Source organism: Meriones unguiculatus, chromosome 3 (assembly GCF_030254825.1).
Source record: "Meriones unguiculatus strain TT.TT164.6M chromosome 3, Bangor_MerUng_6.1, whole genome shotgun sequence".
NCBI lineage: Eukaryota > Metazoa > Chordata > Mammalia > Rodentia > Muridae > Meriones > Meriones unguiculatus.
The window spans coordinates 124,631,558-124,644,846 of record NC_083351.1 but is presented as its reverse complement, the minus strand read 5'-3'; the positions used below and the strand labels follow the sequence as shown (position 1 = coordinate 124,644,846).

General features: G+C 43.5%; 1 protein-coding gene across 1 annotated transcript in view; it reads right to left on the bottom strand.

Moving 5' to 3' along the window:
• Slc1a3 (solute carrier family 1 member 3) overlaps positions 1–13,289 on the bottom strand; it is a 74,501-nt gene that overhangs the window by 9,405 nt on the left and 51,807 nt on the right. The window contains exons 4-6 of the mRNA XM_021663348.2: positions 6,352–6,556; positions 5,050–5,092; positions 1,291–1,583 (exon numbers count right to left, since the gene is read on the bottom strand). Of these exons, the coding sequence (XP_021519023.1) occupies positions 1,291–1,583; positions 5,050–5,092; positions 6,352–6,556 (541 nt within the window). The remainder of the gene's footprint in view (positions 1–1,290; positions 1,584–5,049; positions 5,093–6,351; positions 6,557–13,289) is intronic.

The window sequence follows — 13,289 nt, the reverse complement described above, 5'->3', positions numbered from 1 at the left end:
GGGCTTGCTGCAACTCGAGAAATACAATATTTCTTTCAAAGGTCCTTTAAAAAAAAAAAAAGATTGCAGGCCAGGAAATCACAGAAGTACCTGTTCTCATAAATGTAATAATTCAATGTTGAGTGTGTAGGCAAATGTATAGCTAGAAAAGCTACATGTGAGGTTCATTCAGTGGCCTTGAATGGGCTCCTTTCATAGAAGAAGTGAAAGATGGAGGCATTTTAATAACATGAAGATAAATGTCCACTTTCAGCCCAGCCAGGATTTCAAAGGAGCCTTCCAGTTGCAGGCTCCTGTGGGGACCACATTCCGACCTGTCTTCGTGCCAAGTTCATATTCGTCTTGTGCAAACTCCTAAAAAGTGGATTTCTATGGGCTTTGGGGGCATTAGAGACAAAGGATATTTTTAATCATGTTGGTGAGTGAATGCTTTTCTTAGCGATTGATGCCTTCCTGTCCCGAGTGCCAAGAAGGACCCCAGATATTAAAATGAAAAGAAAAGCAACTCCCACACAAGGCCTCCACCAAGCAAGGCCGGGGGAGTTCACTTTCCAGAGAGAAAGCTCTCCCGATTGGATTTAGCCTTTCCTTTTGTCTCCTGCTCTGAAATGTTATTAAGGAAAGTTTTGTTATCAGGAGTGGCTTAGCAGTCCATGATACTTTCTTTGAGTCCTCCTGGATGCTGCTACAACATAGATTTTTTTTCTTATGGTTCAAGCAGAAGGGTGAACTCATCCCTCCCCCCCTCCCCCCAATCTGGGGCCTGTGTTTGGTTTTTCTTCTACTGGGAATGTTCTTTTTTTTTAAACTGGATCTGCCTAGTCATTCTGATCTGAGCAAAGAGTCACCTCCAGCCTTTCTGAACCACCCAAAGCAAACAGGATGCCCTCTCTCCTGTTTCACTTTTTTTTTTTTTTAGCACACCTATGACTCAGGAATCATTTATGGTATTTATTTGCTTGTTCATCGTTTGTCCCACTTAAAGATGGGTGAGATCCAGAGTAGCCTCACCTGCCCTTCCCTGCTGCCGCTGCTGTGCCTCAGACCCTATTCTTATCATAAAGTAGCAACTCACTAACTGTGTGAATGAATACGTGTAAAGTGGGTGGATGGGGTAGGAGACCCAACACCTTTTCAAGACAAGGAAGGGAATTTAGGTTCAGGGCCCCTGAGGGGCCAGAAATACACCTTTCTTGTGGCTGCCACAGAGAGGTGGCTGTGAGTGATCCATCTTGGTGGTGTCTTTCTCAGCACGGAATGAACTGTGGGAGCTCGCAGAGAGATACATACCACATGATCACCGCTACCAATCTCATGATGGCTTCGTTCAGAGAGTCGAAGAACTCCCTCAGCGCTTGCCCCTGCTCCTTCATGTTTCCAATCACAAAGCCGAAACACATGGAGAAGACAACCAGACCCAGGGCATTGACCCCATTTACAGATCCGGGAACCGGCACCATCTCCTCCCGGATCCGGGTGAGCGTCTCCATGGCCTCTGACACATTGCTGATCACGGCACCCAGCAGTGTTTCGTTGGACTGGATGGGTACTTTAAAGCTTCTCTTCTCATAGCTTGTTTTAAACTTAGAAATAAGAAGCATAATAGGAATTAAGTGATTTTTATACTTCCTTGCTGTCCCAATTTTCCATGATGGTATATGCTATTTTGTATTCAAAGGATGGTGTTATAGACAGTATCTATAGACCTATGTATGTATGATCTGTCTAATTTGTGGCAAGTCCCTGTTTTTCAACACCAGCATACACACTGAAATACAGTGTATGAATCACAACACACACACATGCCCAAGTACATGACAAATTGCAACAAGGAGGGATATCTGGCTAAGGGTGTCAGACTCAACATATGCAGACCTCTGCTTTCTTCTGAAACCTTAGTAAAATGACTGCAATGAGATTTTCAAAGAGCCACAAACTCAAATATTCTTGAGTCCTTTTGCCTTCTGTGGAGATCATGCACAGAAATAGTCTACCGTCCTTCATTTCCTATCTCACAGCCAGCTGTGGAACAGGATAAACAAGGATTTTACCTCAAAGGGTTGTGGCAATGACCGAATTAAGCGCCACAAGGGGCATCATTATGTAACATGTAAAGTATATCATTAAGGTATTTATTGATAATTGCCTTCAGGGTTAGACAGCTACAAACTTCAAGGGATAGGAGAAAAATAAATAAATCCTCAAATGACCAGTCTTCAAGTCATTCCTGGTGTTATAAACACCAATTCTTAATATCTCCCCGCTTGGCAATTGGTAATGATAACTTGCTTGCTCCAAGTCTTTTGTGTCGCTTCTCTCCTGAGCCACGCCATGCCCTCCCCCGCCCCCCCAGTAGCTCCTGCATAGACCGGTCAGCAAATGCTGAGAACTTGCTGTGGCCAAAGTCAAGTCTATCCCCCTTTGATCTCCAGAAAAGTGAAATGCCCACCCTGGCCTTGATAGTGTCGATAGGAGAGCAACAGTGTGTGAATGCTGACTGGGTTTAGAATCTAGGGAGGAAGGCAGGGCCACAAGTGAAGTACTTGGCTATTTTTGTACCAGGAACGAGCAGGAGACGTTCTGGTCTATTGGGAAACCAGTCTCCAAACAAGGACACGGTCAGCTGTCAATACCGTGGATTTTTTGGTAATTTTAAAAACATAAAATTCTATTACAGTCAGCTCTCGCTCACTTCACTCTTGGGTGTTTGTGGATTTGTGGAGTCTCTGCGGCACAATTTCACTGGTCATTTTGTTTTAAGCCCTTCTACTCTTTACCCTTACACACAGTTAAGCCTACTCAGAAACTGCAGCCTTATTTGCATTCTAGTCTAAGCCAAATAGATCTTAGGGCAATGCATTTGCCTCCCCCTCACAGCCTTGCAAAAGCACCCAAAGTCAGTGTGAGTCTGTAAAGTTCAGCACTTTCCTCATCTAACAGATCTAGAAATCAGCATTTTTGATATCACGCATTGCCCACTCACGAGCAGACAGACTCACGATGCTGGGACGCTTTGTCACATTGAAAGGATTTATTATTCATTGTTATTGTAGTTCCTGAATAAGGAAATTTTTGGCCACCTGAGCATTTTTTGGCTTTCGTGGTTCTGGGAACTAACCTTAGGGTCTTGCATGTACTCTGTAAGCACGCTGCACCCCTCTTTTTATTATATATTTAATTTAAATATTATTTATTTGTAATTATTGAAATTCACTAAATACTTAATTATCATTAAATATGTTCAACTGAACAATTAAAATTTAGTTGTGTTTGCCTGGCGTGGTGGTGCACACTTTTAATCCCAGCACTCGGGAGGCAGAGGCAGGCAGATCTCTGTAAGTTTGAGGCGAGGCTGGTCTACAAAGAGAGTTCTAGGAAAGCCAGGGCTACACAGAGAAACTCTGTCTCAAAAAAAAAAAAGAAGAAAAGAAAAGAAAAGAAAAAAGGTTGTTGCATTCATTTATCTACACAGACCACAGTGGTCATATGGTGGTCATAGAAAAATCTGGGAGAGTTATTTCTCTCCTTCCAATTCGTGGGTCCCAGAGATTAACTTCAGGTCGTCAGGCTTGGTGGCAAGTACCTTTTCAAGCTAAGATAGTTTGCTTGCCTTTTGCTTTATGCTTTGAGACACTGTCTTATTAAATCACCCACGGTATGCTTGAACTCATGCTGTAGCCCAGGCTAGCCTTGCACTTGTGTTCCTCCTGCCTTCCGTTGGCTTTTTGTTTTTAAGAAAGTGTGAGTTTGGATCTTGCAATCTTCTTGTGCATTAGCTTTCACAAATAGTCTCGGGGGGGCGGGGTGGGGGAAGACGGTGTCTTACATGCGTAAAACCCAGTTCTCCGTGAGGCCAGGGTTGGGGTTTATTTTGTGTGTCTTAAGTAAAAAGGTTAGGTGAATCGACGCCACATGGAGGAGTGTTTGGGAAGCAGCGTTTAGTGTGTTCTGTGTTTCCCCTTTTACAGCTTGGACAACAGAGCTTTTCTAATCAAGTGAGGGTAGGAGGAATGGTATTTCCAATGCTAAAAGATACTTGTATGCACCGCGCAGAAAGCCAAGAACTGCTCAGATCTTAGGTCAAGCCCAAGGCGCTTGACCTCACCATGGTCTCCAGGTGGAGTCTCTGGGTCCATTTCCAGGAAGCAGCCTGGAGTGGTAGGAAGAGGAATACGTGGATCTGAATTCTGGGCCTGCCATTTACTACTTCTGAGAACTTGTGCTTATTACGCAATCCCCCATTCCTGTAAATGCTCGGCTTCATGGGTGAAATGAAGACAGTGATGCCATGTTCATGTGAGGACTAAATATAACATTGGTGCTTGGCACCTAGCGGGCATTCCAAAAATGATGACGCCATTCCTTTCTGATATGGCTTTTCTTTAGCATCCCTAAGGCTCTTCCTAGACTTTGAATTAGTAGGTCAATGGTTTTTAAGTCAAGCCCAGAAACTAGAATAGTCTGTCTAACTTTAAAGCAAGTTGTTAATGTACTTATTTATATTTGAGCTTGCTTGCTTTGGTGAGTTTTTGCACGGGAGCACAAGGAGGGGAAGAAAGAGAGGGCCTCCCAATTAGTCCTCTTAAAAATAACGTGCATAGACTCAGTGTGCTGTTGGTGTGCAAAATGAGTGTGCCTGGCCATGAGGCCACCTCTGATGCAAGTAAAGGACCCAGGTAATCCTGGTGCTTTCCATATGGTTGGCCCGAGAAGTAGTTCTTACTGCAGAGAAATGAGAAGGCAAGAGAAGAGGGTCCTGCTGGCTTGATATGTCCAAATGGGATTTAAATTTCATTTTTAAGTGTTTGTGTGTGTGTGTCTGGGTATGGGTATGTGTGTATGGATGCAGGTGCCTGAAGAGGTCTGGGATGTTGGATCTACTGTTGCTGACGTTACTGGTGGTGTGAGCCACTGGACATGGGCGCTGGAAACCAAACTGGGGTTCTCTGGAACAGTTATCCGTGCTCTTAACCACTGAGCCATCTTTCCACCACCCTCCTCCCCCAAAGAAGAATTTAAAAGGTGACTTGGTAGCGGGAGAGCGTTTACCTGTTTAAAGCAGGCTTCCACCAGATTGGGAGGGAACATGTTCCTGCAAAGAAAACAGCAGTCATTTCCGAGGTTTCCCCAGTAGCAGCTTGGTTCCTTAAACACTGTTTCACTGTGTCTAAAGAAAAGAACGCATCGAACCAAGCAGCAAATGGAAAGATACTGTGACTTGAAAATGGATGCCTGGTTGTCCGTAGGTATGGATGATGCGATTCGTATTTTCCAGGGAAGCCGACACTTACAAAGCAGTGAGGGAAAAACGTCCATATCCGTATTCCATCAGCACCCTGCTCCAGTTTGATTGAAGCCCCCCCCCCACCTCGTTGTAGCTAGAGCTCCTACTCTGAGGCCTGTTCCCATGGCTGCAGCTCTTCCTGGGCTCTGCTAACAGTTCCCTTCCTGCGTCCCTTTACAGCCACGGGTGATGACAAACACATTCCTACTTGTTTGGTTATAAGCTGGAGCCTCCCAGAATCTGTTTACAGGGTCTTGCCATGTAGCCCAGGTGAGGCAGGCCTGGAATTCATGCTTCTCCTGCCACAGTCTGAGATTATATTCCACACCGCGTGCTGACTTTCAAAGTCTCTTTTGTAGATGTAGTGTGCCTCTTGCTAGGACCCGACTGATGCAAGGGCAGGCGAAGAGCGAGAAAGAAGGAAAGCTCCAGGCTCAGACTTTGACTTACTCTGACAGCAACTCTAAGTGTTAGCTGAGGCTCACTTGCAATCAGTGTCTAGTGTGTTTATAAAACACCACTGAAGAGCATCCTTCATTTTTTTTTTTTTTTTTATTTCTAATGTGCCAAATACTTTCTTTGCAAATAGTATAAAAGGAGCAGCTCTAGTCAGGAGTGGTCAAGCCAACACTAAAGTCACTGCTGAGCCAGGCCGCTGCTGTTTGCAATGGACAAGACAGAGACTACTAATGTTAAACTGGGGGTCTAAGGAACAGGTCATACTGTGCTAAAAACTAGCCTTACAGAAGAAGACTTGGGGAAAGAAAATTAAGAATTATTCCGTTATCCCATGGTGAGCTGCACAGCGGAGAAAACTTAGGTTTTTGACTCCTACTGCAGGGCTCTCTAGCTCATCCACATCTTGTTCCTCTCACATCTCTTATGTGGGACTGAAGATATTATCTCCGATATCAACTTCTGCGGGAGGAAAGCAGCAGGGATGTGACTTCCATTTCAAGCCTGGCAAGGCTGGTTCTGTCAAGATTCCTTTTCGAGGGTTTGGTTGACCCTACCCCACCCCCCCCAAAAAAAAAACAAACGAAGAGGGATGTTTTCCAAGGACATACCTGATTAAATCCAGGAAGGCATCTGCGGCGGTCACTTGCACAATTTTACCTTCTCTGTACATGTTTTCCTTTGTGCCCTTCCCCGGATGGATGATGATGACAATGAGTATGCCAATCACCACAGCAATGATGGTGGTGGTCATGTAATAGACTACGGCTCGCATCCCCATCTTCCCTGACGCCTTACTATCTAGGGCCGCCATTCCTGGGGAAGGCAAACAGAAGATTTTCAGGAAGTCAGTCCGAGGGGATTCTGCAGTGGAAGATGATGGGAACTGCATTTCCCTCTACACTTGCTCTCCCTCAGCCCTCCCAGAAACACCTACTGGTGAGACACTGTCCGTGAACACGTGATCACCCATGTTCTACCCCACAACTTGAGTTCATGTGGCCAAGTAACACCAGCTTCCCAAAAGCTTGAGGTGCAATTAATTTCCTCTCCCAATTATTATTAGCTGGGGAACTTACACGTGTAAGTAGTGTGTGTGTGTGTATGTGTGTGTGTGTAGTATTACTTGAAAAGATTTCCATCAGGAGAGTCTAACTTTATCTGGGTCCAGGCACTGTAGTGAGTGACATACATAGCCTGCCACTGAATTCCTTATGAAGAATTATTATTCTCGATGTGTTTTGTGAGTCTCCTGGGTGTCTTTTAGGTAACAGCTGTTTTAATTACGAGGGCTTGCCAGTCTATTTTCAATTTGTATTTCAGGCAAACATTTGTGTCCTAAAAGCTAAAGTTCTCATATTGCTTCTCTGCTGTTTTATTTCATCTCATTTAATATAGCTGAAAAAAGGTTGTTTTTTGTTTGTTTGTTTGTTTTTTTTGTGGAGTTCTCATTTTTGTACCCTGTCTTCTTCCTTGTCCTACAGGCCTCATGTAAAAAGAAAAAATACCTCCTTGTTTTCAAGACATATTCAATTAAGGTAAAGTCTAAGTGTTAATCAAGGTGAAAAGGATGTTTGGTTTTAAGGGCTCCCGATGGTGCAAGCTAATGGGACGTACCTCGGCTTGTTCATCTGTAAAACAATGGGAACAGAAAACCCCATAGACTAATGAAGCTGTAATAACAGGGTCTCCCGTTTCCTTAGTTGTTTCTCCACTTCCTGTGTTTATCCTCTCCAATCCTATCTCAATACTGAAATCTAATTATTATATAAACTAATTAGACTATTTTATTTACTGTTTTTTAAGATTTGTTTATGTATGTGTACGTGTGTGTGTGTGTCTGTGTGTGTGAATGAGTGCTTACAGAGGCAGAAGAGGGCATCAGAGTCCCAGGAGCTAGATTTCCTGGCAGTTGTAAGCTGCGCAGTGTGGATGGTGGGAACTTGAGTCTCTTCTGGAAGATCTGAAAGTACTCTTAACTGCTGGTCCATCTGGCCAGACCCATGATTAACTATTTAAATTGTATTTTTGTAAATGTATTAAAAGATAGTAGCTGGGCACGCTGCACACGCCTGTAATCCCAGCACTAGGGGAGGCAAAGGCAAGCAGATTTCTGTGTGTTCGGGAACAGTCTGGTCAACAAAGTGAGTCCAGGACAGCCAAGGCTACACAGCCTGTCGGGGGGGGGGGGATAGTAGTGTATTTGTTTAAGTGATTTTATTATTTTTATTTTATGTGCTCTGGTGTACGGCTACACGTGTGTCTACCTGAGGATGTTGAATCCCCTGGAGCTGGAATTCCAGACAGTTGTGTGCTGATGGGAGTTGAACTTGGGTCTTTTAGAAGAGCAGCCAATGCTTTTAACTACTGAGCCATCTCTTCAGACCCCTCGGTGTATTTCAAAGATACCAGTGCCCACATTTAGACAAACATATTTAGGATAAGTATTGAAAAAAAGTAACTGGTTAGATTTGCCTAAAAATGTTGATAGAAAAGTATTGAAGAAGGGATTGAAGTTACGACTTTCAATTTATAATTCCAATAATATTTTAATTGTATAACTTCCATAAGCATTTACTTAATATCAACTAAAGTTTAAGATTTTAGTGACTAGCAAGTAGAATGGACTAGGGACTCAAACTTAGACCTTTTGTAGCTATATTTGGTAAACATGTTGCCCCTGAGACAACCAACAGCAGCCCTCACAGATGAGGAGGCTGACTGGCTTCATGAACTTGACCTCTTATCCTTGAAAGCCAGGGTTAAGTATCCATTTGCTGGAATGGCACCACTCAGCGCTTCAAATATTTATAATTGTGCTAATCTGTTCTCAGCAGACGTGTTCATCCCTACTTTCACTCTCTAGTCTGATTTCATGTGCCAAGATATCTCTGCTATAATTGCGATCGTAGCGCCACAAAGGGGCCCATGCTCTAGCAGGATTGCCTGACTTGACAGCACTGAGCTACATCATTCTTCCGGATCTTCCCCTGTCCACTTGGTGAGTGGTAGAAGTGCAATGGCTGATATCCGCTAGAAGGTACCAGGTGGCAGGATTTTCCTCCTCTCAGAGGAGGCTTCTCTTCCTTTGCCTCCTATCCTGTAGTCCTTCTTGGATGTCTTCTCTGATGCTTCTGCCCATGACTGCCAACCTATAAGCTATTTAGAGAGAACACTGGTGGTCAAGATTGCGCTGGGTCCAAAGCTGCAAACAGAGGAGGAGGCTTCCATACCCCTCCCCCACCCTGGCCAGAGAGATGGGAATGTTATCACTGTACTCACAGCTGTAGGGACAGTTAATAGTCAGGAAATGGTTTATAAGTTTTTTTAAAAAAATGTTCTGGATAAAACAAACAAACAAACAAACAAAAAAAACCAAACCAAACCAAACAAAACTCTCTTTTCATACTTTCTAATTCTGAAATAATGACCACAACCATCAGAAGGCCTTTTCCTAGCAATGAGCACAAAATGAGAACCCGTAAGCAAAGGAGAGGTCTTGCCCACATTTGCACACTGTCCCTTTAGTTTTGAAAGAAGATAAGCTGCTATTGTTTCAACCAAAGAAGCCTTCACAGAGCATTTCTCCAGGAAAGTTCTGCAGGGAGTCTGACGCCCCACACAGGAGCACTTGCTCACTTCTGCTCCTGGAATACTCACTCCAGCTGGTAAAACTAAAGACTCTATCAAGAACAAGGTTGCGTATCATTGCCAGGGAAACAGCCAGGCAGAGGCGTACAATTTGTTCCTCACACAATGGCCCTGAAACTACTGGGGCCATGAAAATGATAAGAGAACTCTGGAAGACAAGACCTCAAATGAGCAGGGATGGTTCTTCCTGCCCCACACCTGAACTCTGTAACCATCCTCTCTCTCCCACGTGATGAAATATGAGAGTCCAAGTTCCACCGCAGAGACTAAACACATGCGAAGAGGGTCTGTGGCGAGAGGAAGGTACTAAATCACTCTGTAGAAGAGAGATCTTTGGCAGGAATGTCTCAAGTGTTTACAGAGGGAAGGTTTGCATAGATTCTCGCCATTCTGTTTAAAATATAGGGGGAAAAGGGGCATTGAGGCCATGGGGAGATGGGAAGTCACTTGGGTACAGTCATGTATTCATCTAACATGTCTGAAACACAGTCCAGAGAGAGTTGTAAAGATAGCAATCTCACCGGTCTCTCTCTCTCTCTCTCTCTCTTTTTTTTTTTTTTTTTTGCTCCTTGACATCCCAACATCTTTATCAGCAAAAGAGCCTTGCCACCAAAATCCCGGCATCCAAAGAAATCCTATATTGTGTTCTGGCTAAGGTGCGGGACGGGACGGCTCCTCCAGGCACAACAACACACCCGTATGTTTTGCATATTTTGAATTAACCTTTATGCTCACCCACAGGCTTGTCCATGAAGTTTGGACGTGTGTATATTTATTTCATTCCACGACATGGCACAAAGCAGATACGGTTTTGTTTCACAGCTAATAAGCTGCAAGATTTATTTTTAAGTGGCAAAATCGAAAACATGCCTCTGAAAGACCATCTTCCTGCCCCACCTGCTTTCGACAGTTGCCCCCCTAACGCTTGCTACCACTGCTGACTTCCCCGACCTTCACGTCCTCCGTTCAGTTCCTCTCCATGCCTGAGATCTGCCCCAAGGCCAAGCTGAGTACTCCTGGTCACTGGGAGCAGGAGCTAGAGAGCTGACCTGGCAGTGGAAACCCACCCTCCACTCCTAGGAAAGTGGCCCAGAGCAGGCAGGCATGACGTAAGGGAGGGTGGAGGACAACTGACTTTTCTGGCTCTGAGCAGATTTCATTTCTGAAAATGTATTCCTCGATAAGCAGTCGTTATGCAGTCATTACTCAGGAGCTAAGTCCTGAAAAGAGATTAAACAGGGTGCGTTCTAGAATATCAAAGATTGAAAAATTGCTACAAATACCTGTCTGTCTTAGGTGGTAGCCACTTGAAGATAAGAAGCAAATTTGCTTCTTGAAGCAAATATAGAATAACTTTTTTTTAACTTATGAAGAAAGCCTTTTGGCAATCAGTTTAGCACAACAAATATGCACCAAAAATTATGGGATATTTGGAGGGGGAAGAGAAGGAGTATTTCCTGCACACTATGTGGAACTCTGAACTGTAAATTAAATTTCTTTTGATACAATGTTTTGTATGACTTGGATAAATGAAATATGCCTTGGGCCAAATTTTAAAGGGGAACATAAATAACGCCAAGCTCTGGAGGCTCTGTCATTTTCATGGATTCCCCTCTCTCATCTGCTAAGAAATCTATGCCTTACGAACCGAACGTGTTTCAGTCTGCCTCCCCATACATCGCCCGTCCCTGGTTTTGGAACAAGAAATCCAAAGAAACCTTCTGTTTTGAATTGTTGTTCCATGTATCCTCATGACACTTCATTGTTCTTCCAAAGCCCCTGGACCAGGCCCAGGAGGGAGAGAAAAGGGCGATGGCAGCTGCTGATTCAAGAAGACTGTTCTGCTTCAGTTTTGAGTTCTTTTTAGCTGTGTCCCTTCTCCACAATGCACTCTCAAACATTCACCTAATGAAAGCCGCCTGTTTCCAGCCCTCCTAGAATTTCAAGATGGGCAGACTTACAGCAAAGAAGTCAAGGATGAACATGTACCGTATTCATGGGAATACAAGGTGATGTGGTTTTTAAAGATAGGGAAATGAAACCCTAAAAATAGTTTATTTCATATTTGTATAGTAGATAGAGAAATGGGGCTGGTATCTTGGACAGCTGCCCACCTCTGAGCATTGGGCAAACAGTTGCCTACAAAGGGGTTGGAACCAGAGCGCCAAAAGCTCACAGAAAAAGGGCAGTGTGGTTAGGGAGTAGCACCCAGCAAGTCATTTTAAACCCCCAACTAACACTATGCAAACATCTTTCGTGTTACACTGTTAAAAAAAAAAAAAAAAGGACAAAAGTCTACCTTCACGTTTTCATACTGTTGGTAAAGAATGAATGTGTCCTGCGGGGTCTGGTGGAATATAGACCTCTAAATTCTAGTTACTTGGGAGCTCAGGATTGCAAGTTCAAGGTCAGCCTGGCCATCTGTCTCAAAATGGAAAGTATAAGGTGGGCTGGGGCTGTAGCTCAATAGGAGAGAGGGCATCTGCATACTCCTGTCTTAGTGTCTCTGAGTGCTGTGTTCTTTCAGGTGGGCACACAGGGGCAACTGTTATTTGACTGAATTTGACTAAAGGGCGAGTGAATTAACAAACAACAAAGGAGAAGTAGACAGAGAAAAAAAGGTGAGTTCCAAGGGAGAGGCGCTTACTTCTCAGGTTGTAAAACCAATTTAATGGGTCATGACATATTTTTTTAAAAACCAATTATCAGAAGAGAATAGCACTAGAACATGTCACATGCGATAAAGTTGAGCAATATTTTCTGGAGATACTTTTCCGCTTCCTACCCATATATACGGATGTGCTGGGCCACAGTGCACGGTGCATCTGTCACTCAGGTTCAGGTTTACAAACCTATCTCCACTCAGCTGCCAGCAGGGCTGTGGTCTTCTCTTCATCACTGCCTGTGACTGGGCTGTTCCTCAGACCTGAGAACTAGCTTTTTTTCATGAGGGGATGTCAAGGGAATAGGATGCTGGTTTCCAGTGTCTGGTCAATTCACCTGAACCGAAATCTTACAGACATTTATGCTAAGGGAAAAAGGTTTTAGAAAAGTTTCACTTCGTGGAATTTCCTATAAAGAAGGTAACTGCTCTCGAGTGTTATGTATGTAAGTACTGTCTAATCTATAAAAAGCTGGTGTTATGTGTGTGTGTTTGTGTGCATGCTTGTGGGGGGAGGGTGGTGGGGGTGCTTGAGTGTGTGAAGTCCAAAGGTGTCCTGGGTTGTTGCTCTCTGCTCTCAAGACAGGCTGCTCTCTCACTAAGCCTGATGCTTGGGAGATTCTCTGGGCTAGGCTGGTGCCCCCGTGCTTCAGTGGTCCTCTTGTCTTTGTCCCTTGCTGTCATAGCACATAGCATAAGGACATATAATAGTAACCTTTTTAATTAAAAATTTAATTTCCATATAATGTATTTTGATCATATTCTTTCCTTTCTTCAACTCTTCTCAGATATATTTCACTTCCCTACCCAACCAACTTCACATTTCTCTCTGTCTCTCTCTTCTTCAGCAAAAACAAAAATCCCAAAATCAAAATTAATTAAAAAAAAACAATAAGACAAAAAAACAAAACAACAACAAAATAACCAAGCACTTTTTGATTGGGTTTAAGACACACTCCATGAGGTGGGATCTATATCTGACAACATTAAAGTGGCCAAGAACCTGAGAATAGACAGGTCATGGACCTAAGGAAAACCTTCTACTATTATTCTGCTAGATGAACAGAACAATAAAATGAGGGGTTTTTGATATAATTTTCTTATTAATAAAATGAGTTTTAATGACACATCGCTATACTATCAATCAGTGCCTTGATCAATCCTCATCAGAGAAGCTTGTGTTTACAGTAGATGGGAATTAATACAGAGACCCACAACTAGATAATTTGCAGAGAG